This window comes from Pieris napi, chromosome 20 (genome assembly GCF_905475465.1).
Source record: "Pieris napi chromosome 20, ilPieNapi1.2, whole genome shotgun sequence".
Lineage (NCBI taxonomy): Eukaryota > Metazoa > Arthropoda > Insecta > Lepidoptera > Pieridae > Pieris > Pieris napi.
The window spans coordinates 9,907,972-9,935,525 of record NC_062253.1 but is presented as its reverse complement, the minus strand read 5'-3'; the positions used below and the strand labels follow the sequence as shown (position 1 = coordinate 9,935,525).

The 27,554-nt window shown below is 35.2% G+C and overlaps 1 protein-coding gene across 3 annotated transcripts in view; it reads right to left on the bottom strand.

Moving 5' to 3' along the window:
- LOC125059688 overlaps positions 1 to 27,554 on the bottom strand; it is a 119,041-nt gene that overhangs the window by 35,029 nt on the left and 56,458 nt on the right. For 2 of the 3 annotated variants that reach the window (XM_047664234.1, XM_047664232.1), the window contains exons 3-14: positions 17,012 to 17,117; positions 16,095 to 16,232; positions 14,418 to 14,529; positions 14,093 to 14,214; positions 11,981 to 12,957; positions 11,645 to 11,859; positions 10,132 to 10,293; positions 9,097 to 9,254; positions 8,417 to 8,575; positions 2,494 to 2,772; positions 1,989 to 2,104; positions 1,540 to 1,675 (exon numbers count right to left, since the gene is read on the bottom strand). In XM_047664234.1, the coding sequence (XP_047520190.1) occupies positions 1,540 to 1,675; positions 1,989 to 2,104; positions 2,494 to 2,772; positions 8,417 to 8,575; positions 9,097 to 9,254; positions 10,132 to 10,293; positions 11,645 to 11,859; positions 11,981 to 12,957; positions 14,093 to 14,214; positions 14,418 to 14,529; positions 16,095 to 16,232; positions 17,012 to 17,098 (2,661 nt within the window). In that variant the 5' untranslated portion in view covers positions 17,099 to 17,117. The remainder of the gene's footprint in view (positions 1 to 1,539; positions 1,676 to 1,988; positions 2,105 to 2,493; positions 2,773 to 8,416; positions 8,576 to 9,096; positions 9,255 to 10,131; positions 10,294 to 11,644; positions 11,860 to 11,980; positions 12,958 to 14,092; positions 14,215 to 14,417; positions 14,530 to 16,094; positions 16,233 to 17,011; positions 17,118 to 27,554) is intronic. The other variant, XM_047664233.1, reaches the window with a different exon arrangement.

Here is a 27,554-nt window from a genome sequence, read left to right as displayed (position 1 = left end):
CTCAATAGGAGAAGGAAACATTAGAAAATGTAAACGGAAATACATAAAAAAATGATATAAGTAATAGATGGTGGAGGTTATTTGAATATAAGGTCAATAGTCAGACAGCAAAAAGTAAACGAAAAACTAACGTGACCTAAGAGTATTTTCTTTAATTGTTAGTTTAATACCTTTCAGTATATTGAATATTCACCTGATTCAAGTTATGGAACTATATATTTTAAATTACGGACAGATTAAAACGTATTCAATAATCGTAATCATGAGTTTGTTTTTAAATTAAAAATTGCGACACGGCTCCGCACTACTTAAATAAATCAGTGGCGCTACAGTCTCTTTAGGTCTAGGCCTCAGATTTCTGAATCTGCTTCATGATTATTTTTCAATCTAATAGGCACCTATTTGCCTCCAGTGCCTGACACACATCGTCAACTTTTTGGGTCTAAGAGATGTCGGTTTCCTCTCGATGTTTTCCTTCACCGTTCGAGCGAATGTTAAATGCGCACATAAGAATAAAGTCCATTGGTGCACAGCCGCGGAACGAACCTACGACCTCAGGGATGAGAGTCACACGCTGAAGCCACTAGGCCAACACTGCACATCAGCACGGCTTACTTGACAAATAAAATTCCAAATACTATTGTGGAATCCTCATGAGAATACGGGAAGTACTTAGTTTTTTAAGTTTATCGTCAATTGATGCGGCAAATTTTCTTTTGTTTAAACAAATACCTATTTTTAAGCAACCTTTTATAAACCATTGATAATGATGATATATAGGTCTGCCCTTGTATGTCATCTCAATATCGCACGACAAAAAGTAAGGAAGTATGTTTGCCTATTGCTAATTGAAAACGCGTGGGAACCTCGAACAGCACAAATTAAGAACACCGTTAAACATTGGAAGGGCTCATTTGTTACATGTTTTAATTAAAGGCTCTATTTGTGATTCGAAATATGTACTCTCTCCGTCTCTATCTGGGGTTTCTGGAAGGAACTACTTTTGGTCTATTTTTTATTAAGACATAGAAATAACATTTATTACTAACACATACAAAATAATCAAAAAGAAAAATATTTTGAAGTTATACTTCTTTAGGCGCGTTATGAAAAATTGATGAGAGTGAAATTTTACGAAGCGCGCGCACCGTGACACAAAATTAACATAATAGTTGCCCACGGAAGATGCTACGGCATTGGACATCATTTAAAAACAACATTCGAGTAATAATTTTTATTATTATTTTTTTTTTAGGTTCACGAACCCGTTTAGAGTTCCTGTGCTTTTCCAAAGAGTTGGACAGTTAAATAGTTAAACAGTACTGTCAAACCTACTTTATGTCGTGCTTTTTAATATACAAGACATATTTCCTTATATTGTCATCCTAAAATAATGACTGCGAATAAACTATCTAGTAAGTTATCTAGTAACTTCGCATAATTTTCTTCGGTGACAATTTGTGTATATATATAAATTGAACCATAAATAGATCAGTGACCTAACAGTCAAGGATCTTTTGTAAATATAATTGTACTTACTGTAACAGGTTCGACTCTAGCGGGAACAGCTCTAGCGACCCCTGGTGAGGCGGAGCGCTCCCTCTCTCTCATTTCCCCAGCTAAAGCTGCACGCGCAGCTCTCGCTGCAGTTTCGAGGCATCCACTCGATTTGCTCCTGTAAAGTTTAAAGTAAAAAAATACCAAATTTTACAGTGTGTACAAAGATATGTTTCTTTTTTCTTCATTGTCCTTTGTTTATTTCTTATACAAGATCCCAAAGACATTAAGTCACTATAAGTAATTGCTGCGATCACATTTCAGAAGATAATTACTAAGTAAGTGAAGTGCGGATATTCCAATCTACAGCGCCATAACAACAAAAATCAAATACTTGTTCTTTGATAGGCGAAAAAGTTTGTCTGCCACCAGCGCCCTAGAGTATTTTTAAGATAATTCATTGAGAAGCTTTTGAAAGCTTGTGCACTTACCTCACTGGTCTGTCAGTAGGAATCATTGACATTGGCTGATCAGGTGCCGGAGGAAGATACATCACGTGACCAGCCCACGGAAGATATGAACTCCCTTGCCATGGACTCTTGTCATCCTACAATAAAATATTTTACGTAAAGTAAACTAAAAGTAAAGTAAAGATATTATGGCTGGTATTTTGTTTTTTATATAACTATTAGTCGTGTAACATATCAGGATTTTAAAGTCAAATTAAAGTCCACTAAACAAAATTTTAATGATATAATAATAATAATGGTTGGTCGAAGTTGTAAACTAGTAGCTTTCTCAATAATTTGCTGTATATATTTTGACAGCCCATCTAAACGCTGTCAAATGCTTAGTAATAATCCAGAATAAAAAATATTTAAACGTTCGTATAGTTTTTGTTATATAGAAAAATAATAGTTAAAATTCTTCTCGCTCTTCAACGCCTGGAACTATACCGTCATAACATAAATTATAATCGCAAGAAAATATCCTTACCTTATCCTTAATCATCGATTCTTCTTTAATCTCTTCACTTTTCACCCTCAACGGCTGCAGAAGCATTGGGTTACTCAACGAATTCGGTGCTGATTTGCTCAAAAACCAATTTTGCTCTGGTTCCGTCAACATTGCTTCATGTTCCAGATCGAACTTTCTGGAGCCCAGAGCTGCCCCAAGCGCACCTGACACAGATTTCCTAAATTTCTGAAGACTGTTGAATCCCTGCTGTAGCGGCTTTCCCTGGAAACATTCGTAGAAACACGACACGCTTTTTAACTACGTGGGATTGGTAGTTCTTTTAGTCTGATGAGGGATAGTGATAAAGTGACTCTATGAAAAAATGCTAGACTGTAGATAAAAAAGGAGATAGGAGCGATAGAAAGTTCTGGAAGTATAAAGCTCGCAGGAGTTGCATTTTTAATAGAAGTTATTAAAGTGGGCATTCCATATTTAAGTCCAAGATCATGAAAGTTTAGCTCTGCATTAATACATGGGCTAATAAGCCCTATGTTTTAGCAACCGAGGTCTTGCGTTTGAACGCTGACTGTGCGCAAATATCACATGTAAGACAGATAGACAAACTAGATGTTAATGCATGCAGTTGTAAAAGCAGCCAAGGTGCACTAAAATCTACCAAAGTCCTGCAAATATCGTGTGTAGTGATTTAGTAAGGATAAAAACTGTGGATAAAAGATTGTTACCATCAATAAATGTTCGTTTATTAAATATTATCATCGTCGACGATATAAAAGAAGAGGAGGAGAGAGTTATGTTTATTCTAAAGTATCTCATTTCTTTTCCAGCTTGTAGCAAATTAGACAGGAAAAGGTTTTGGTGGTTCTTTTCCAATTCTGAAATCGTTGTCAATTTGGATACTTTCTCACTATCACTTTATTGTGATTTTACGCAGGGTAAATAAGTTGTTTCTACTGTAGAATGGATTTGTTCTTCTTTTATTCCAAATACCACAGAATTTTCGTTATCTTCTGGATGTTTAAATTTGTTTTCTAAATTCTCTGAAATTTTTCTTCCAGTATTTCAGTGATATTTTTGGTTACTGCTATTGGGAAGTCTTAGATTTGTGCTGACAATATTTAATGTAATTAACAAATTACTTCAATAATATAATAATTATTATTATATTTGTCTTCTACCATTACCCTAGTCTAAGTGTATTTAGACATAAATAACAAATAATAATAATAAATAATAAATAATAATATAATAATAAAATATTTATTTGTTTTCTCTCACACAAAAAAAAAATACAGACACAAAATACAAATTTCAGCATTAACAGGCAAAATCTGTGTGAGAGACTGGCGACTGTACTAGGATACCTGTATTACAGATTGCCAGTCCCTCCGCATCCGGACCGAATGGAATTTAAGTAGGTACATCAATTTGATCGAGAAACTATTACAAATATTACAAATATACTCACATTTAAGTGGGTGTATGTGATGGTGCATGTATGGTTTAGTGTATGTAAGTGTTAATGTATGTATGTGTTAGTGAATTTATGACTTAGTGTATATATGTCTTAGTGAAGCATATATGAGCATGGGTGATAGTGTACCTATGTACTCGTATACATAACGTGTTAGTGTTAGGTATTAGCTGAGGACTACTAACAACTTCTCAGTCCCCTCGTAGTCTAGATTTTTAAGCCATTTGACTGTAGCTTTTTTACACTCATATTTAGTAAGCGGATATATGTTGATCAACCTGTTTATCTTGTTATATAGGTGACAGCCCATAAAACCAAAAAACCTTCTTGAGAAAGCTGTGGACCAACGGGTATCTGAGGTGCAGACTTTATATTTGCATCGTTTGTTGTCATTCAAAGAAGGATCATAGCGAGCTATGGAGTGTTGTTTGAGCACAGTGTTCAGTATAAATAGTTGACGAACACTCAACACGTCAGATAAAAGATATAGATCTTTGGTAGGGTAAAAAAATGGTTTAGAATAACTTACTTTCAATAACGCACGCTGAGCCCTCTCCAGTTTTATAAGATTAGTTTTACAAGCCCCTCCCCAGACAGTAACACAATAGCTTAAAACGGATTGGCAGAGGGATTGATAAACCACTTTATTTATCGATTTTTCAGCAATATTACGGAGATTCTTAAAGGTGAAGATAAGTTTCCGAGTTCGCGATAGTAGCAGGTCAATGTGGTAGTTAAAATTTAGCGTGCTATCAACAACGACACCTAGATACTTAGTATTGTTGGCAACAAAGATCTTTTGACAGTCACAAGAATCAGTATCAGAACATACATGAGCAGTTAAACCAAGGTTAGTACTAGAACCAGGAGTTTTTATATAGAACGGTATACATTTAGTTTTATTGACATTGATAGTTAGGGCATTCATTCTGAGCCATTTGTTAACAACGTCGAATCCTCTTTGAGCAATGTCGACAGTATCTTTCCAGCTATCACCATGAAACACAAGTGCAGTATCATCTGCAAATGTTATTATTTTACCATTTTGTAACTGGAGGTCACAAAGATCATTGATAAATGCCAGAAACAGTGTCGGACCTAAAACACTACCCTGTGGCACACCATAGCGTATCGGCAAATCGTCACTAACAATGTTGCCCACCCTTACTCTTTGCTGTCTATCACTCAAGTAGCTTTCAAATAGTTTAAGCTGCAAACCACGTATACCCAAAGCCTCCAATTTATCCAGCAGAATAGGACCAGCGACCGCGTCAAAAGCTTTTGCAATGTCCAAAAATACAGCTAAAATTTTATTTTTCTTATTTAGTTTTGTAACAATATGATCAGTTAATTGATGAACTGCGTCGCTTGTTGATGAACCCGGTCTGAATCCAAACTGTGAGCTGGAGAGTAGGTTATTACTTTCTAAATAATCGATGAGGCGTTTGTTTATCAATTTCTCGATGATTTTGGATAGGGTAGATAGTTTAGAAATAGGTCGGTAGTTACCGACACAATCTCTATTACCACCTTTAAAAACCGGAATTACTTCAGCTAGCTTGAATAGGTCCGGAAAGATCCCTGTAGAAAGAATCAAATTAAATATATATGTAAGTGGAGGGACTAAGATTTCATGATAACGTTTGAGAAAGGCTCCAGAAATATTATCTCTGCCCGCAGCACCGTCCTTCTTCAGTTGCAAGATAAGAGATTGAACTTCAACTTCATCAGTAGGTAGCATGACGAATGAGGACAGTGTAGGATTGATTGATGGTTTTTTATAAGAGCTATTAGAATATGATTTTTCGGCAATATCTTTCCCGATAGAAACGAAATATTTATTAATGTTGTTGACTGAGACCATCGGGTCCAGTGGAGAGACCAATTCAAGTGCAGTGCTAGTTGTATTGTTAGAGTAGGTTAGTTGTTTGATAGTGTCCCAGAGAACTTTTGTATTAGTCTTAGCAGCTTTAAGTAGGCGGTTGCTCTCATAAGTATTTTTAATATTTTTTAAAAGTGAGTTGCAAAAATTTCTATACCTCTTGTAAGTTAACGTTAATATTTCGTTACTAGGATTTTTTCTTGATTTTTGATGTAGTTTGTCACGATGCTTTACACATCTTAGTAGACCTGCAGTCATCCAAGGCCTCTTGATCCTTTTACGATTTGGGATGGTTAAAGTTTTCGTATTTGCTTTAATTACAGTGTCAAGCGCAGTCAGAAGAAATGCTGTTGCCTCATTGGGATCAGTCATTTTATATACAAGGCTTAGATTTAAGTTCTTCATAGCATCGTCCAAAGACGGGTAATCAATCTTTTTCAGAGATGAGTATTTGTCAGTCATAGTGCTACGTTCAAGTTTCAGAATTAAAGTGTCGTGATCCGTGACTGAGGTTTCAGCAACATAACAAAAGACGCGATAAGAACATTTTAGTATTACATGGTCAAGACAAGTCCTGCCATGAGTTGGAAATATGTGGGCTGGCAATAAACCGTGAGAAGCCAACATATTCAAATACGTTGAAGAATTAACATCCTTATTGTTATCCAATATATCAATATTGATATCACCTATCAGAACTTTATGTGGACTACTAATCTCAGAAAGAAGTTTGTCAAGAGATACCAAAAACCGTTGAACATCTTTGTAACCAGGTGGTCTATATACTGCAATTAGTGTTACATTATCCTCAAGGTTAATCAGTAAACAGTTGGCATCACAAAGGTCAGGCTCGGATATAACTAATTTCAAATGTTTTTTGTAAAATACTACAACTCCTTCATTCTGTGTGAAGTTTTTCTCGGTTAGAGCAGAGTTGTATCCCTCAAGAGATGGTAAGTTACGATTATTATGCAGCCAACATTCCGTTAAGATTATTAAGTCCCAATCAGTCCTGGATCTAAACAATAAGGTTTGAAAATCAGAAAAGTTACGATTTATACTACGAATGTTTTGATGGATAATTTTTAGACACTTATTCGGGCAGTTCATAAGTCTCTGGCAGTCCTCTACGTCACAAAGAGAAGATTGTGCAACATCAAGTATATCGATATCATTTATAATTGCATTAGTTTTATCGAATTTTATTTATTGAGTCCGCAACTATGGTAAGACAAAAAGGCACGCGGTACAGCACAACCCTACGAGGATTCCACAATCCCGGGGACAACGCCACACAAATGAGACCAACACAATACACATACACACGGCACGAAAACAGACTGAGATTGTTGTTAACAGTTACATTCTTTCTATGAGTACACTTAAAACGTATAAATTGAGTGCAAGTGATGTATAATTTCAGTGAGTGTGTGAATATAGGTTAAAATAAGTGTAAGAGCAAATACAAATTCAAACGAAAATACATTATAGACTAAACGAGAACTTAACATGAATAGAATATACATACAGGTTAGTAAATTTAATTTCATGCATAAGCGTTAGTGAAAGCAATTAGCAATAGTTAGTCACAAAATATCGTTATCCCTCCTCAGTTAAGCACGGGAGGTTAGGTTAATTGTTAGTTTACAACATACAGCCGTACTCAGAGTCATCCATTAATTGTAGGTTTACATAGAACGGTACTCATAACTGGTTTAAGGCAGTTACATTAAATTTTGTTTGCGAGCGGAACTATAGTGAAATTAAATCTAGCAATGGTATAACTAGCTATTAACTATTAGTATATATATTCAAAGACTGCCATCTACAACGTTTTGGCCAAATGTGTCTCTCGTCAGTCAGAAATGTGCTTTTGCAGTTCCGGACTCAGAACTCTCGACTCTGAATTATGCCCTTAGAATCTTTAACATTGTTCAGAAAACGCCGAAAATGGTAGAAAATAAAATATAAAATTTACATAACATTTTAGACTTCTGAGTCTGATAACTGTATTAATAATAAAGAAGACTATAGGTCTTTTAATAGTAAAAACACACCGAACAATGTTCTATGTGTCTAAAATACTTTAAAATTAAAAAAAATAGTGCAACGTCCCGGCAAACGTCATTTTGCCATACTATTTCTAGGATTTTTTTTTTAGTTTAACAACAATAACTATCTACTATAGTAATAAAATAGAGGTTGATCGTAGGGGGTAGATGAAAATTAATGGTTGTATGTATTTTTGTTTTCTGTATCATAAAAAATTAAAAACAAAAAAAATTGTTTAAAAAAATAAAAATTAAAATTTTGGGATAGACACCCCTTATCACTTAGGGGTTTGAAAAATAGTAGCCGATTCTCAGACTTACTGAATATTCAAAATAAAATTTATAATAATCGGTCGAGTCGTTTCGGAGGAGTACGGGAACGAACATTGCGACACGAGAATTTTATATATATAGAGGTGTTTAACTTTCGCCGAACTCCAATTTTACGAATATTTGACTCCAAGTACGACAGTTAAACTAATAAAATATGTTAATTTTTACTCTAACGTCCCGTGCAATAAATCTGCCGAATCTCACTTTTTCATTCTCTCTTGGCAGTGAGAGGCTGAATGGCTGTCCTGGAGAGAAGGTGGCCACAGGTGCATGATGCAGAGCTCCACCAGCGCCCTCAGAGCTACTGTCCCCTAAGTCCTGTTGCGGCGTCCAAGTTTCCGGTATTGCGGTTTCTGGTTGAGCCTGGAGAAAATCCATCATGTATTACACTTGACACTTTAGCATATAAAACAATTGAAGAAATACTATGTGTCAAAGTGAAAATGTAATAATAATGCAAATAGCCTAGCATATTAGTATCCCGTAGTATCCCGTATATCGTGGATTGAATCCGCGACTTCAGGGATGTCATTCTCACGCTGCAGCCCCTATGCCAACAACGCTCATATGTTTGTTATTGATTATTTCACCACTAATTCTAATGCTTGATATTTTAATTAGTTTTTTTAAGTCTCAATTTTCTTTTATTATTAACTTTATTAATTTATTCAAAATTTCCGGTTTAAATTTTGTCTTAAATAAAATGAAATAATCATAATTATTTTTCGTTTGGTCATTTGTATCTATACTAATAAATATACTATATAACCGGAAAGTTTATTGTTTATTATTTTTTTTACATTACTATATCCTATGGGAGCGCAAGAAAAATTAAAACAATTATTTAATTTCATTTTTCTTGTGCTTTATTTAGTTATTCTTACGTTATGTCTTAAAGGTGACTCGATCCTGTGATCACTATGCACGTGGTCCCCAGATATCCCTGAATCTCCGGACTTATCCCCGGACTGATCAGATCGTGGAGAAGATTCACCAGATATATCCGAAGACATCTTTGTCTCAACTGCTAGCGGTTTAATTTCTGTAACAATATGATATTAAAAAGATCTTGCAATTTACGACAAAGTGACACTTTTATAAGTTCTTCATTAACTCATATTTGTGTGGTAAAGATTTGATAGTGTGAAATGTAAATATATTTCCCTTGCTCCGGGGAAAAAAGTCGTAAAGCACTATTACGGCTGTTTTAATGGTTTCTCATTTTTGACTTCCTTGGTTTATATATTAAAACTGTAATTTTTATCAGTATTTACGCAAAACATTTTAATATAAAACATGAGGATATCTTTATTCTACGGAAATTATTTTTTACACAATGTAAGTAATACTCGTTTACCTAATTTTATTTTCCTGAAATAGATCGCAACAACCATAAAAATAGCTTTAATTTTGATTCTTTTTCTACCAAATAATCATAAGATGCGACAGTTTAAAAATAAATAAAGAGTGGTAATAATATATCTCTGTTTCACCAAGGTTATAATATTTCAGCGAAAAGAGTGGTAATAAATTATTGCGTCCTAGACTTTTGTCAAAATGTGCCCTCGTAATAAATTTACAATTATTTAAATAATTGTAAATTTATAATAATACATAACTTTAATCCGGTTAAAAAGTTTTTTCTTTAAATACCTTCTTTTATTTTTTCTGAAAAAAATATAATTTTGCTTACACGACTTTGTTCACCGGGGCAAGCGATTAACTAATAGTATTGTTTTCGTAATATGATAAAAGTTATTAAGAAATTTGAGATTATTCTTTAAAGAATATAGATAAATCTATTTTGATGATAATCTTGCAAGTAAAGAGCCACCCAATCCGAAACATTCACTTTGCAGACAATCTAATTGTATTCTACAATATAATAAGTCACGACGATAAATCGGAATCTAATTTACCAGCAAGATGAGCATCCAACGTAGCAAGTTGTCTCCACGCAGAGGTTGGTGAGAAGCGAGGTGGACTCAATACCCTCCTGGGTAAAGTAGGCCGCAACCTAACTGCGATTCCCATAGACCCATCAGATCCTTCATCCGATGAAAGCGCCGATTCCGACGATACTAAACCAGATAAATTATATCGGCTTATAGAATTTAGAGCGCAGAAGTAATTTGATTTTTTGTGAAATATAGGATAGTTTATACACTACTACATACATAGGTCACAAGAATGGATTGTACAGAATTATAGGTCTACCAGAATCTGATGGCAATTTTTTTTTTTTAAATTAGCGATTTTCATATGGCAATAAAAGAAAAATTTCATCTGTCAACTGAAATTTCGAGGAATTGTTTTTGGTTTGGCTTCAAATTTCCTTTAAAAAGTGATGAAAATGTCGAAGAAACCTCTTCGATCGCAAGCAAGACATATTGTTTTCAATGTTGATCAAAGAATACTTGATCAACAAGATGCAGAACATACACAATCATCGATATTGAGCCATGTGCAAGCGTTGACTGGTTAGGAGGAATGACACGTCTTGATACTTTGGTTTATGGGATTTTTCGTGTGTATTATATTATGTACTTATACTAAACTTTGGTTTATTTCAGGGGTTTCTTATACTACAAATAAACTTGGATAGTTTTGATTTAGAATTGATCAGAAACAAGATAAATGAGTTTTACACTGTTTCTTTCTTTCAAATAGGGATCGATGAATAGCGAAAATCTTGTGAACATGTAATAATAATTGAAAATCAGTTCATAGAACAAGATCGGTTAATTGAGATGCAGGAGGAAAGGTTTATTATAAATACTGCGTTAAAGACTTTTTTTTATGGATGTGCAGTATTTGGAACCATTTTCAAGTTCTTAATTAATTAATAAACTCATGAACAGAGTAATTGGAGTTTTCATCTAAATTTCAAACCCCACATTCGCCACATTTTCAAAAATTATCATTGGATAAATTTTTATATATTTTGCATGTATCACACACAGAATCAGCCGCTATAAGGAAAAAAAAGTATCAAATCGTTTTATTCCAATTTGCTTTGTATTGCTAGCGTCAATTTCTTTTTTCCCTTTTTGCCATCAGATCCTGGTAGACCTATATATATGTAGCTTTTCTTTAGCAATCTTGGTTGATTAAAATTAAATTTATTTACATATTTCATTATTTTGTATGCGTTAGTTACGATGACTCAATGATGATGATGATGATGATAATCGAATATTAGTATTAGTTAAAAAAAAATAATTTAGCATCATTGCAACCCAACTACCCCTAATTTTATGTTAGTTATAAGCTCATGTTTTAAACGATTAAAACCCGTTGACGTCCAGCTTCAAACAAAGAGTTTCATTTAACATTCCAACAACCACCACCGAACTTAACTCCCGTATAGATTTTATATTTATACTCGTAATACGTTAACTTAATACAAAGTGAAAAGCTTATTATACTCACGATTTTTCTTACAGCTTTTCCTGAACTTTTTATTGAACTTCTCCAATTCATCTTCTTCGTGGTATCCCAGTAGCTTCTTTTCAATTAAATGGAAATTGCTAAGCTCCTCAATTATAGGAGTTCCTAGACCAGGGAAGTCTTTTAGATTGTCTTGTGTTTCGGTTAGTGGCGTCTCTAACATTCCGAAGTAAAATTGTTTCGATGGTGCTTTTTGTCTGCAAATATAGAAATATATATCTTTCTTTCTTTCTTCTAACTCTTTACAATATTGACTTACCAAAAGCTTTTACATAAAAGATAGCTAAAGATTTAATTGTTATTATGGACTGAACTTACTTATCTTTCGTCTGAAGTCCTTTCCTTCTGATAGGCGAATGTTCAGGAGTGGACTCTTTCCCTGAAGCTTGTCCTCTATCTGGTAATTTAACGTTTTCTTTTACATCGCTCTTAAATTTCTTCGCTTCCACTTTATCGTGAGCTGCTTTAGTTTTAATCTCATTAATCCGACCTAGTGGTCGTCTAACATTATTCAATGGTTTCGAATCTTTTGTGCTAAGACTAGACTCTTTGACTTGTGGTTTCGTTGGGGTTTTCGTTCTATCATTCTGACTAGTTTTGGTACTTACATTATTTTTACTAACTAATTCGTTCCTTATTCTATTCGTCGCCTTTTTGAGTTCAGTTTGAAATTCATCTTTTTCGTCATTACTTTTGCTCAGTAATGAAGGAAGAGATTTTCTCAAAGGCTCTATTGTTTTTATTTGTTCTCCGATTGATTTCATCCTACTCTCGTGAGTAGTTTTTGGAGATTCATTTTCACTGATTTTGAGTGTGTTATCGAATGTTTTTTCTCTTCGAAGCGGTGGTATTTCGAGGTCTTTGGTGAATCTTTCAGAGTGCCTGAAATTCCTGTTAAGGAGCGGTGTCTTCCAAGCTTCATCGGTTTCTTTTGTTTTTGTTGTTTTAGCTCTGCATCCACTAATTCGATCTGTTTTATTTCGATAATCTTGTCTTCCTTGCAACAGTCTTTCTTCTCTCTTCAAAGAAGTTGTGCTTTGTAGCATATCGACGTTGTCTGGGTATTTCAAATGGTCTTTGTCTTTGCACGGGGATCTATAGCGTCTTTCGAAAGACGCGTCGTTGAAATCCAGGGACTTGAAGTCTGTATATGTACTTTTATAGGCCGGTTGCGTTTCTAGCTTCAATGGGTTTAGTTTTTTAGTTTCATTTCTCGTTCTGAACAGTCGTAATTTCTTTTGTGGTTCAGCTTTTGAATGTCTTTCGGTTGAGTCTGGTGAGGAGCCTTCTCGGCGCTGGAATGGAAAAATGAAAAAAAAATAAATACTTATGAAATAAGTTTTGATTAAAAAACGTATTTTTTACTAGGGTTTCAGTAAATTATAATAGGTACAAATGCAAATACTACATAAGTTTGATATAACTAATATATCGTCCGTCGTTGCACAACTGAGCGTTTTTAAGGTCTTGTTGCCGCGAATCACCACTATGTGGCGGTTGCACATAGTGGTGATTGACATAGCTGCAGCAGTATTTCCGAAACAATTTGACTCAGGGTCTTTAGGTTTAAAGACATTTATTTTTCTCATTACAGACAATGGTCACTTACATGAGACTTATAGACTAAAAATACAATTTATCACGTCGTGTTTAAGCGTCAAGGATCAATCATCGAAGTATAACTTGGGTGGACTGTCATTTGCGTAGGTAATTAGGATCACTCAGAATATGGTCTTTTAGTTTAAGTTTAAATATTGCCAGGCTATCAGCACTTTTTATATTTTGTGGTAGTCTATTGTAACGCAGCACTCCCCCAACGCTCAATGTTTTTCTACCGTTATTAGTTCTAAACTTCGGTATAACAAGATTGTGAGGGCGTCGTGAAGTGCGCTTCTGAATTTGGCTTATTTTAGTAAAGGTAATGTTAGTGTGTATATGGTCATTTAGAATTTTGTAGATTAGTAAGCTGGTATTGTATTGAAATAATTGTTTAATATTCATGAGTTTTGTTTCACTGTAAATTTTTTTTGTAGAAGTTAAGTATGGGTAATGAAAAAGCAATTTAATTACTTTATTTTGAGCAATTTGAAGGTGAGAAATATTAGTTTTAGTCGCGGCTCCCCAAATTTCAATAAGGTAAAGAAGGTGTGATTTTGCCAAAGAATTATAAATATGAAGACGAACTTCACGAGGAGAACAAAACTTCTTTCGAGAAAGAAACGTACCCATTCTTTAAAGGCCGGCGAGTTCTCTGGCATTGAGAGTGTCTATGGGTGGCGGTGTCACTGAACATCAAGTGAGCATCCTGATGTTAAGGACCACTCCCGCCCGTTTGTCCCCGTGTTAAATAATAAAAATATAATTTAACTAACAATATGTTTAGTTTTAAAGTTGAATTCACATATGTTCTGGACGTAAGATGATACTTACATGGTTAGCTGGTGGTTGGGGCGCCCTGTATTTCTTCCGAAAGTGTTTGTTACTACGAGGTTTTTGGTCTTCCTCGATTCGAAGGTCTGGCTCTGATCCAAATCGTTTGTTCAAACTGCTTGCTGGAAGTAGAAAATATATATAAACAACTTATAAACATACCTTATTAATATAGTTTAGGTCACTTTTAAAGGTTATTAATAATTGTCTGGCATTAGCACTATCTAAGAAGCCTAATCATGCGGTAAGCTTATTGTTATGTCGACACTTGTTTGTATCGACGTAATCTAACTGTCTTCTTATCATGAATATAATAAAAACTTACAGTCACTGTGCCTCATGTCAAGATTGGTGTGTGACCGATGTAGATGGTCACGTTCAAATCTTTGCTCGCATTCTGCTCCACCAGCTGAACGCGACCGATATACATTGGAATGCTGGAAATATAATTCAGATATTATTATAGGGCTGAAGATGAAATAACAGGCTGCTGATGCTCAAAATAGTAGAAAGTTCTAGTTAGCTTAACGATTTAAGTACCTTTCTTAATTATTTATATGTAGAAAATGCGTTTAATGTGCAGAGGATATACACATTTTTAGGAGTGTTTCATGTACTATTTTTCTTTGTAGATAAATAGGTGATCGCTCGTCGGTGGCAACGGTACGTGTCGTAATTTATAGGTACATTCTGGTTTCCTCGTGTTGATTTTCCTTCACATTACGAGGTAATCAAAATCCTTTATTTATAAACGTTTAAAACGGAAAACCACGGGCTTGAGACATACTCGTATGTTACAATAACAATTGACTTGTTTATAGTATATATTCAATATTCAGCCTGCAATTCGCTAATATTAATTTTATTCTGACCTATTCATTTTCGTTAATTAATCGTAGATAGTAATTATTAGCTACACATTGCCTACAATATAAACAATCCATAGTTGTCTTACACAAGGAAGCTACCTGATACTGAATGTCAAACATTACTCTCATTAAAAATGGTTATGCACAAGAGCTTTTAACGTGGAGCTTAATCCCGGAAGCTTAGATGAAGATGTTTGTTCCTTACTTGAAGCTCATTAGACGAGTCCTTCAAAGTACTTCATTATAAGATCAAAGGAAACCGCTGGTTCGGAGTAATCTTAATATATGTGTATTAAGTAAAATGGAATGAGTTATAATACTACTAATAATAAGCACACGTACTGTAGTGAAAATCGTTTAGCCCATTAAAATAATCACCGTTAAACGACTCAATATTATTTGTATGAACGCATTTTTAAGTATTTAAAATAACCATTTCGTATACTGTTAGTGAGAGTGTAGAGCAGTGTTGGCCTAGTGGCTTCAGTGTGCGACTCTCATCCCTGAGGTCGTAGGTTCGAGCCCCAGCTGTGCACCAATGGACTTTCTTTCTATGTGCGCATTTAACATTCGCTCGAACGGTGAAGGAAAACATCGTGAGGAAACCGACATGTCTTAAACCCAAAAAGTCGACGGCGTGTGTCAGGCACTAGAGGCTGATTACCTACTTGCCTATTAGATTTAAAAATGATCATGAAACAGATTCAGAAATCTGTGCCCAAGACCTACAGAGGTTGTAGCGCCACTGATTTATTTTATTTCGTACACTGTCTTTATGAAATTTAAAAAAAACAGTTCTCTAACTAAAAAATCGTTTCTCAAGTAAAAAAGTAAGTACCCGCAATTTAGACAGATTACATTTTCCAAATTTAACATTTTAGTTTTTTTATGGATCTTTGCGAAGCGGATAAGGCTGCCTCTCTCTCTGCTGTTACCGCATCCCGCCTAAGGCGATTGTTGGTGGCGCCTTGGGGTTTTAGTGGGTATGCACATTCGCGAGTCCCACATAACCCTCCCGCACTAAGCAGTCGCACCGCGGTAGGGTATGCGCAATGCATTTCCCCAAGTAAAAAAAAAATGGATCTTTGCGAGTACAGATAGAGTATTCCATTTATTTTTTATTAGTTCCTTACCACATGTCCATGTGAAGTCCTTGTCACTTCGGGAACCATGGAAGAGGGTCGACGGCCGCTGATGGTGCCTCCAGAGTGAAGTATAGCACCATTGTCTGTGATGCGCAGCCGCGGCGACTCTGCTAGCGCTGGCAGCACCTGTAATGAACCATATATTTTATAATATATGTTTTCCACTCATAGAAAGATGAAGAAAATCCTTGTTCTTCTAACTATATGTACTAATAGAACATGTATTGGAGGAGCGTAACATATTGGAAATTTCATCCCACAGATCATCTTTCAAAGGCAATTCATTTAGGATCTCCGCCATTAAGTTGTGGAATAGGCTGCCCGACTCCATAAAATCAAAAATCAAATCAAACCTATTCTGATCCATCTTGTGTAATGCTTTTATTTTCTATTCTTTTGTATTGCATCGCCATTCATGAATCCGTGAGATTAGCTTTTTAGTTTGTTTTAATATTTTTTTGTGTTACTTTAGATTAAGGTTCTATATTTTTTTATATTATATAACATTTATATACCTTATAATTTTTATGTATTGTGTTATTTGTGAATTTTTTAATGCAACGAAGTGTAAATAAATAGATAAAATTATACAACCCTAAAACTTTATATTTCCGAGACTTAGAGGGAGGGAAAAAGGAAGATGATATTATTATGTTCTCTTTACGAAATTTTAATTAAAAAAAATAGAATTTCTATAAAGTGATTCGCCCTTCTCAGTCTCTCTCAATCGGTCTCAATCTCTCTCTCCATATTCTTCGACAAAAACGCTGCACATCTTCGTGATGTATCCGTAAAAATTTTACCCTCATGCGCCTAAAGAAGTTTCACTACAATAAATAAATTCCTAATACCCTTTCACTTGACTTTAGCCAACTTATTTGTATAAAATAGTATGGATACATTACCTTGGGTGCATGTCTGAGTGGCTCATGCGGCAGGGTATGTGCGCGGCGCGGAATCTCCGCGACCGGCTGGCTACCCGCTTGGCCCATGCTACTCCGACAGTCTCATCTGTAATGCACAAGTAAATATTAATTACAGTGTAATAATTATAACGTCATGCGCTATAACGAAAAACTGTCTATAACGTAAGAAAGATATAACTTGGTTGGTTTAACACAAAACCCAACATTAGTTCACTCTTTATAACGCAACAGCCAGTCGCTATTACGAAGAAATATTTTCATATTTAGACATCAACAACATACTTAAGTATAATTGTTTTTATAATCAGATTACAAAACTAACCGACTATCCGAAATTTCTAAAAAGGCACCTGAGGTCATAAACAACCTTCTCGCCTTTGTTATTGTTAATTGCATTAACACGTGTGCCATTATTCTTAGATTACATTGCCTGTAAGAAATTTTGGTCACAGTTATTAAACGCACCATTGTCACTAAATTAACTAAATGTGGTGTTTTTTCTCTTCTCTCCGTATAACGAAAACATCTATAACGAAGAAAAATGCTCGGTTCCTTGAAATTCGTTATAATGAGGTTTACACTGTATGTCATTATTTATGAAAATAAATATTATCTGGGAACTTATTTATTACTCACTACACAACTAAATAAGTACCAATAATAATTTAGTTACAGGCGTTAAACAATATATTAGTTATCAACGCCCGACGGTACCTTGGTGATAATACATTTGTCTCTGAATGTTCTTCTAGTATCATCGTCATTTGCATAACTTAAACATAATTATTTTGACGGCTCATTGGTCTAGTGGTTAGTACCCCTGACTGCGAATCCATGGGTCCCGGGTTCGATCCCCGGCTGAGACAAACATCGATGTGATGAGCATTTGGTGTTGTGCTCAGGTCTTGGGCGTTTAATTATGTATTTATATGTTTATCTATATATAATATGTATGTATATCCGTTGCCTAATACCCATAACACAAGCTTCACTAGCTTAGCATGGGACTAGGTCAATTGGTGTGAATTTTCCAATAAAAAAAAAAAATATTATATAATCCTTGACATAACACTCTTTCCACCAAAAGTAAGTGACAAACTTAACAATACCTACGTGTATGTAACGATTCCGGGACAGTATTAAAAATATTAAAAAAAAGTGCAAATTGAAAAGGTTATATCAATTTTTATCTGTGACGTAAATAAGATCGTTTTACAGATTATCGTATAATCTTTACGTGCGTAAATTCATAGTCCACCTGTAGCAAATTGCTATTCGTGCGTAGCCTCTAGCGTGAACTTGGCGTAAACACGGGTCGCGGGTCGTATTGGGTCAAGGCCGCCTTTGTAAACAAACCGGCTTTTACATTATCGACTGTTTATTACCCTTTGTAGTTGAATTGAGTGAATTGCTCGGAATTAGGGTATTCAGGTTCGAGCGCGCAAACTATGACTCTTGTACGTCGTAATAGGAAATAGAATAGAAACTTAATAATGGTCTGGAACTAAAAGAGAAGTGTTTTGTCTTCTCTGAATAATAAACCCATTACGTGGTTATTTAAAGATTGTTGTAAATTTCCTATTGTATTTGCAACAAGATAAATAAAAATGTATTTTCAATAACTTTAAAAATCATTTGATAATCTACGTTTTAATAAATTGATAATAAAATGGCAATATGAACCATTAATAGTCTTCATATTCCATTTCTACATTTCACTTTCGATCATTACAAACAGATATAACTCTCTCTACGTAATAAGAAAAATCTTTAGAATTTATATACAATCAAACTAATGATTTAATGTAATAAAAAGTTATAAAACTTTCAAAAGCAATAGCGCCTTTTTATATCACCATTATTGTTTTTTATACGATGGGCAAACATGCCTACGCGGACGCCCATAACGGGCAGTCATGGGCGCATGGACACCCATATTAGTGGATGTGTTGCGGGCCTTTGAGGAAGGCGTACCTATGCTCTCTTTAAACAATTGGAGGTCGTGTCTTCACCAGGAGTCAATTCCTAAGTTCGCTAGTCGCAAAAGAATATGCCTAGTGAAGCGGACCGTGGAGCACTTCCATCAAGGTGATGCGGATGAAATCTGGAGACACAATGGCTTTTACGGTGATGAAGCGTTGCCGTAACGACGGACGATATAGTGGAAAGTGCTCCATACAATTTATACACTATTCTATTCGCACGATACATGTTCCTGCTTCCGTATAACGTCAAACGTTTTTTAAACAACAAATTATCATTACTTTTTATTTCCCATAAAAAGTGTTTATTACATATACGTAAATTGTTATAATATTGCTGTAGCTCTACAAACCATGTCTTAGCTGCAGGTTGTGTAGATGTGGGGTCTCTATCTCTATCTGCATCTACCGTATTTACCACGGAGAGTGTTCAGAGTAGTTAGGACTTTTTAAGGAAGTTTTTGCCGCGCACCACCACCATGTGGAACCAGCTACCCACTTAAGTATTTCCAAATCAATTCGACTTAGAGTCCTTGAAATAAGTGTAGCAATTCTTAAAATACCGGCAACGCATTTGCGAGCCTTCTGGCAATGTTAGTGTCCATTGGCGTATCACTTAATATCAGCCTCCAGCCCGTTTGCATTAAAAATAAAGATTTCTTTGATCATTTTCATCTTTATAGACAAGAAAACCTTTCTTACCTATATGTCATTGATTTTTGGGGTTTTTATTCCGGTTTCCTCACAATTACTTTTACTGTGGCATCACGTGTTATTTAAGCACATAGAAACCAAATCCATTGGTAAAAGCTGCGATTTGATCGGAAGATAGAGAGTTAGAGAGAGGGCGAGACGCTTAAACCAACCCTGCGTATCCGGTATACATAGATATTTTCCATATTTATTTATAAATTCGTTGTGTAAAAAAAAAACATGGCGATTAAGAGGGGCGGAGAGTTTATTGCCAGTTCTTCTCTTCCGTTCTACGCCCTTGATTTGAGAACTGGCACTAAATGTAAAATTAGAAGCATTAATATGTATTTCTTTACTGACAATTCATAAGTGTACAATGATTTAATGTTACCTATATGATTAAATGATTTTTGAATTTGAATTTGAATATACGTTCTAAAACAATGTGTATGTCTAAAGAATACAAGAAAATGACATCACAAATTTAACACACATACACATCAATTACATTAGAAAATAAGCAACCTATCAAAGGAAAAAAATTAAACAAACAACCACAAATAATAATAATAATAATAACTAAAAAGATAAAAAATAACAATAACAGTAATATACAAAAATAAATGAAAACTTAAACCACAATAAGAGCCTGCTAAACAAAGATACGGTAAGTTGGTAGACTGTTGAAAAAACACATCAATATTTTCATATCTATGTATATACATAGGCTTTTTTTTAATGGAGGAATGCAAGCAGTGTAACGGGACTTTACACTAAGCTTGTAACTGGCTCATTGAATATGTAATTAGCAATTATAATGTCTCTAACATAGTTTTAACCTACTAAAGAGCAACATACAGATGGAAAGCTATAATTTCTATGATTTCAGTGAAAACGTGAAACCGGCCGTCATTAGAACGTACAAACTAATGAACATGACATCTCAATGCTGTCGTTGGATTGCGAAATTGCGTTAGGACCCCGATGGAGCCGAAAATTTATTGCAATTTGTCTAAGAATTTCAATGGTGGGTAAGTACAAGTATAACGTGAGCAGACGTCCCGTTTTGAACGGGACTGTCCCTTTTTCCAATTACAAGCCCGGTGTCCCCAATATGTACTGTGGGTCGCAAAATTGTCTCGTTTTCAGAAACCGCGCGAAAATGAAAGCAGCAGAATATAAAAAAAACATGCCAAGAGTTTCATTCTTATTTGAAATCTTCACCAGCCATACTAAATTTGTTCTTCTGATAAATATAAAAATAACTAAACATTTTGGGTACCTATATTTTTTGATTCGTAAGTGTGACTTTTAAGCCAACTAACTTTTTCTAAATAAATAACTTTAAAAAGTGTTTTTTTTCATTGACTACTTATTAATTGTTAATTAAACAAATGTCCCGTTTCAAAGAATAAATGATCACTTTAGGTAAGTACCGTGCCTTAGATGAGTCTCCCAGTTCTTGTGATACTCCGGTCATGTCGGCCATCTGTATCACTATATGCACACACCTATGCACTATATTATGTAATGTAACTTAGTAAAAATATCGCAAAGTGTAAGTTAAATATAATATGATTGTAAAAATAGATCCCAAAAATTTACTAAATCATTATTGTTCAAATATTTATATCGTGTTACGTCTCTCGATCGCGATGATTGTATAAAAAATAAATATTTCATTATTAACATTTATAGTCATCATCATATGATAGACACGACATTGAATTTAGTAGATAATTAGAATCATATTGTTTTTAAGGATATATCAAAAAGGTTATCCGACATCACAGGAGACCGAAGAGCTGGCAGCTACCTCGGACAAAGAATTAGTCTATTCAAAGGGGGAACGCTGCCAGTATCTTCGGAACCTTGCCTAAAGGGACTCCTTTTAATAATATATTTTAGTTATTATATTTGAAGGTTAGTTATTGTATTTATTGTTCTTCGTTGTGCATTTGTGTGTTGGAAATAAAAAGTCAGTTTACATAAAAAAATCATATTAATTAAAATCAGAAAATGTAGTCAAAAAAGGGAGGAAGCTATCCGATCGGAAAGTTTTACACACACGAAGTCGCGTGGACGAATATTCATGTGTATAATGAACTTAGTAGCGCCTCACTGTCTACCGCACCTGTTCAATACATAACAAACTAAAGCGGAAATTCCAAAAGAGGTCAAACGTTGAACTGTCTAGTATAATTCCCGGACCAGCACCTTCGCGCGACATTTATTTGATTTATAACCTCGGAGCTCTATAAATAACGATTAATAGACTGCCGTTTAATTTATAGTAATGTACCGTTACACCACCCGACTGTTGGGTTTGATTGTTATTTTATTGAATCGGGGTTATCAGGCGATCCGTTTGCTAAAAATATTATATTACTAACTTCTGGACAAACGGAGAAGTCGAGATTTATGTTTACGGGAAATTAATTTACTAAAATTGTTTATAGTACTCAAATTAAATTTATAACTATGAGTGATTTATGTATTATTATTAATATTACAGAAAGAAGAAAGAAGTTTTTCGGCTGCCTTGGAAACAAAGTCGCGAAAATTGTGGAAAATATGTAGTTGAGAAAATATGGACGTACTATATGCGTATATTAATACATACAATGAATGGAAATATCTTGAAGAACACATCACTATCTTAAAAAAATCATGATGACGTGGCACAGAACTCAGTCTGATCTGCTGCTGTTTATAAGAAACAGATACATAATCTATGGCCGAAACCGAAATACTCCTTGTATTCAAAATCATTTATTTACGTAGATAACATTTGTACGAGTATACTTATAAACATAAAAAAATCTAATATCTTTAAATTTACTTTAAAATATGCCAGTTCTCTAGGACTATAACGTAGCTAAGAAAGGGAGTAGAAAAGAACTAGCTATAATCTTTCCGCCACTCCATTTAAGTAGTGTACACAAATTATGATATAATAAAACGTGATTTTTAATTGTGTACACATGTGTGTTTACATAAATAGAGTGATCATGTCGAATCCATTTCCAATTAACATAAAGAAAGTTTCACGACAAACGAGAAAATGTGCAACTATGCACTCTTGCTTTCAAACGAGAGTCAATACCATTGGGCATTATCCTCTTTGCATACGAATTATGAAAGCATACATATATATCTATGTGGGTATGCAAGTGAACTTTATGTTATAGTACACTCTCTTCATTTAAATATATTATTGTTAAACCAAAAGTCCGTTGCCGTTCCTTTACGCATCGCGCGCATCGTAAAAATTTACTCTCATAATTTTTCCCTAACGCGCCAAAAGTAGTATAATGGCTGATTTACACAGGGTCAGTAGACAAGTCAGTCGCCAATGTCGGCGCCGCGACTGACTTTAACTGTTTACATGAAGTAAGTAGTAGTGGTGCGTTTCTGACAATGAGCACACGTGTGTGAAGTCAGTGGGAAAAATGAATTCGCGAAAACAACTGAAACGACGATTTAATTATTTGTTGAAAAATTTATTTACAATAGCATTTTTTATAAAGCCGTCCAGTTCTTGAAACCACTTGACTTTTGGGACATATACGTTCCCACTAGCGCCAGATCTGGTGGATTTTTGTATCCGAGCTCTAAATAATATGTAGCCCTTATGGCTTTAATTTTATTTAATACTTCAGTAAAAGTGAGCCCTTGGATTTGCATTTGTTGAGCCATATTTTGTAACGCTGTTGACCGCATTTCTTTATTGCGGTAATTTAGGGATTTAATATCCCAAAGGCACTCGTTTTCGCCATATAATTGCACCAAGCGGTTTCGTCATTTTTATCGCCAGCGAAAAAAACGTGGTCACTCTACAACGCAGCGGCAGTGACTAACCACGCACTGACTTGTCTGTTTACATGGGGTTTATTTAGCTGGCGCGGGGGTGCGCGGGTGGCGGGGGGCAGCAACTGACTTTAAAATATTCGTGTCCGAATATTCAAGTCAGCGCTGACGTTCAAGCCACTGTACTGACTTCAAATCAGTTTACACAGGGTTTTTTTCGGGTCAGCACTGACTTGCCTCGAATTTGAAGTCAGAACTGACCCTGTGCAAATCAGCTCTAATGGCTGATTTACACAGGGTAAGTAGACAAGTCAGTCGCAGCGCCAATGTCGGCGCCGCGACTGACTTTAACTGTTTACATGAAGTAAGTAGTAGTGGTGCGTTTCTCACGATGAGCACACGTGTGTGAAGTCAGTGGGAAAAATGAATTCGCGAAAACAACTGAAACGACGATTTAATTATTTGTTGAAAAATTTATCAATTTTGCTGTTGAATGAGTTAATAGAAATGGTAGAAAATGAGATAACTAAATTAAAATTGAGCCATATTTTGCAACGCTGTTGACCGCATTTCTTTATTGCGGTAATTTAGGGATTTAATATCCCAAAGGCACTCGTTTTCGCCATATAATTGCACCAATTTTAAGGTTTCGTCTTCGCTAAGCTTCATTTTATCGCCAGCGAAAAAAACGTGGTCACTCTACAACGCAGCGGCAGTGACTAACCACGCACTGACTTGTCTGTTTACACGAGGTCTATTTGGCTGGCGCGGGGGTGCGCGGGTGGCGGGGGGCACCAACTGACTTTAAAATATTCGTGTCCGAATATTCAAGTCAGCGCTGACTTCAAGCCACTGTACTGACTTCAAATCAGTTTACACAGGGTTTTTTTCGGGTCAGCACTGACTTGCCTCGAATTTGTAGTCAGTTACTGACCCTGTGTAAATCAGCTCTAACTTCAAAAATCAAACAATGCCCTTCGTGTTCAGTTCAATAATGCGTTCAGGATTTTGATGGGGCTCTCTCGCTATTACAGTGCATCTAAAATGTTTAGTTTGCAAGTGTGGACTGTTTTTTACGATGCGCATGCGAGCTGTATCTCTGGTAATGCGTAGTGCGGGGGAGCATGGTAGCGGTAATAGCGGGAAGGCTGGATTGCTCTTATATGGGTCATTGCAATGGACTTTATGTGCCCTTCTTTAATTTTATGTTTTAATATTCTAAGCTAACCTATTAATATAATATTTAGGACAACATTGTGACTAACAATAATAAACATATGGAGATTAAATCGTGCAATCTATAATTTAAAATGTAGGGAATCTCTGAGAGATAAATTCAAGGAAATTAATTTTACTTTCCCTAGAAATATATTTATGAAAATATATATTTTTAAAATATTTTCATAATATTATGTATGTATACAAAAATAGTGATAAGTTTACTGGAATAGAACAAGCGGAACAAACGCAGGCTGAAATTTCCACGTACTAGACTATCCAAAGTTAGTAATTCTTTTTTGGGAAAAGGGATACTCTTCTTTAATAACATCCCAGAGGCTCTTTTATCTGTAGAATAAGTGATACCTGTATCTTATATTCCATAATAAACATATTTTTTTTATTGTCTCGTTTAACTTTTCATTGCAATATTCAATACGTCCTGTAAGCCGTATTTAGATCTAGCTCAATAGGAGGTCCTAGATATATTCCATAATTATAATACCGTAGGCAGAGACGCCTGTCGTATATTTAAATACTTGTTTCACACCCTGGTTTGTTTATGTAGACCAGTGGGTGTGATGTAGGTAGCGGTGTAATTGAGATGACATTCTATTGAATATTCAGATGAGTATTGATATAGTATTCGTTTGTTTTTATTTATATGAGAGAACTGCATTGCGATTCTGTAACTCACTTTTCGAACAGCGGTTTTCGCAGCGACGGTCGCGCTCAAATCAGTCGTGAAGCAGTTATTTTACGATTTGGCATTCTGATAAACAATAAACTACATGCTCCCTCCATCTTTATATATATAATTCTTCTGTGAGTGTGTATGTCACTGAACTTCTCTCAAACGACTGGACCGATTTTGATGAAATTTTTTGCGTGTGTTCAAGGGGATCTGGGAATGGTTTAGATTCACAAATCAGCCCGCCAGACGGCGCTGCAGTCGGTACTTTCATACTTTGCTTTACTAATTGCTTGAAATATCATGCAGGACAACGTCTGTCGGGTCCACTAGTATTTTTATAATTGTCAAACTAAATACTCGTTCACCTTGCCATTAGAATTAATCACCTTCCCTTGATAGCATTACACGGCAGTGATCTATAACTTCTAGGAAGGTGAGGTTTTATCCACTGAGGTATAGGGTTGTAAGGAGGTCGTATATTGATCGCAATCAGTAGCTATTAAATCGCAATAGATGACGAAGATCGCGGCACGGAAGCGTTGAACGAATAATTTTCCGCGTCCATGCTCTCGACTAACTGTGAACAGCTGCCGAGGGGCCAGGAAAAAAGGAAATTCATAGAAATCCCCTCTTTAAAACTGAATTATGTATAGGAAGTAAATACTGTTAGAACCGGGTACAACTTTTTGACGTGACAACGTATTATAATTCGATGGAGCCGGCTGCACGCACGCATGACTCATGCGGCGTTACCTCGCTCTGAGGCGTTACATCGCTCTGAGGCGTTCCATTTAAAATTGACATAATTGTATTTATGCGTACAAATAAATGTAACTTGATCAATTCAATTGTGATTTCCATTTACCTCCTTCTCTATATCTATACAAAATACCTATCAAACAAATATATTTTTTTTTTTTTAAATGCAACCATCCCATCAATATTTTTTTATGACGTTGTCACGTTCAACTATCGTCAGTAAACTGACTTTACAGACAACCGATTTTTTTATATAAAACAAGGTGTAGACGGGCAGAAGGCCCACTTGATGTTAAGTGATATGGAGACTCAATGTCAGAGGGCTCGCGAGTTCGTTGCCAGCCTATTAAGAAGGTACCTTTTCTTGAAGGCCCTAAGTCAAATTGCCATCTGCCTTAAGATACGCTCAGTGGAACGACAAAGTACGAATTGTTTTCGTGGCCACGATGTTAATGATTGCCCCTAGCTTAGCGGGAATGCAGCCACTAAGCCTCTTTGTTCGACATTCTACACGCTACTTATAAACAACTACTTAGATTAGATTTGGTAGCTCACGGAAAAATATGATTTTTCTACTAATATAAGTGTTATGTAAAAGCTAAAGCGTGCAAATAAACTAGGCTCCGAATATGATTTTGTCCCATTCGGTGTTGAGACCCTTGGTCCGCGAAATTTCACAAAGGTTAGTCGACATCACAGGAGACCGAAGAGGTGGCAGCTACCTCGGACAAAGAATTAGTCTAGCTATTCAAAGGGGGAACGCTGCCAGTATTTTCGGAACCTTGCCTAAAGGGACTCCTTTTAATAATAATGTTATTTAGTTAATTATTGTTTTAAGTTAAGTTACAAATTAGTGTTATGTAGAATTTGTTGTTTTAAAAAGAAAATCCACGTTATTTCTAAGTGTCATATATATAATTAACGATGAGAGATATGATTGAGTTGTAGAGCCCTAATGCCTACACAATAGGCTACTTCATATGTCTAACGTTTATATTATATAGTCTGTTTGTCTGGCACAAACTCAAAACCTACTTGCGGTTTTCATTAATATCTAGAATGATTCATGAGGAAGGCAAGGTATATGATCTTTACAGGCAGGTCGCTAGTTTAAAATATGACAGTTACGTAAGATTCCAGACAAAAAAATAATAATTTTATTTTATTACAGTTAAATAACAATCCCGGAAAACTCGTTAAGGCTTGAACTATTCTCACAATTAAAACAGAAGACTGTCAACTTGCGGAAGCGGCTATCTCATATCAATTCACACATTAACATCATCTGTGCGCCCGAAGGAATCAGAGCGTGCATTGAATTCGGGTAACATACAGACCTACTTATTATTGTAATGCGTTTTCTTTA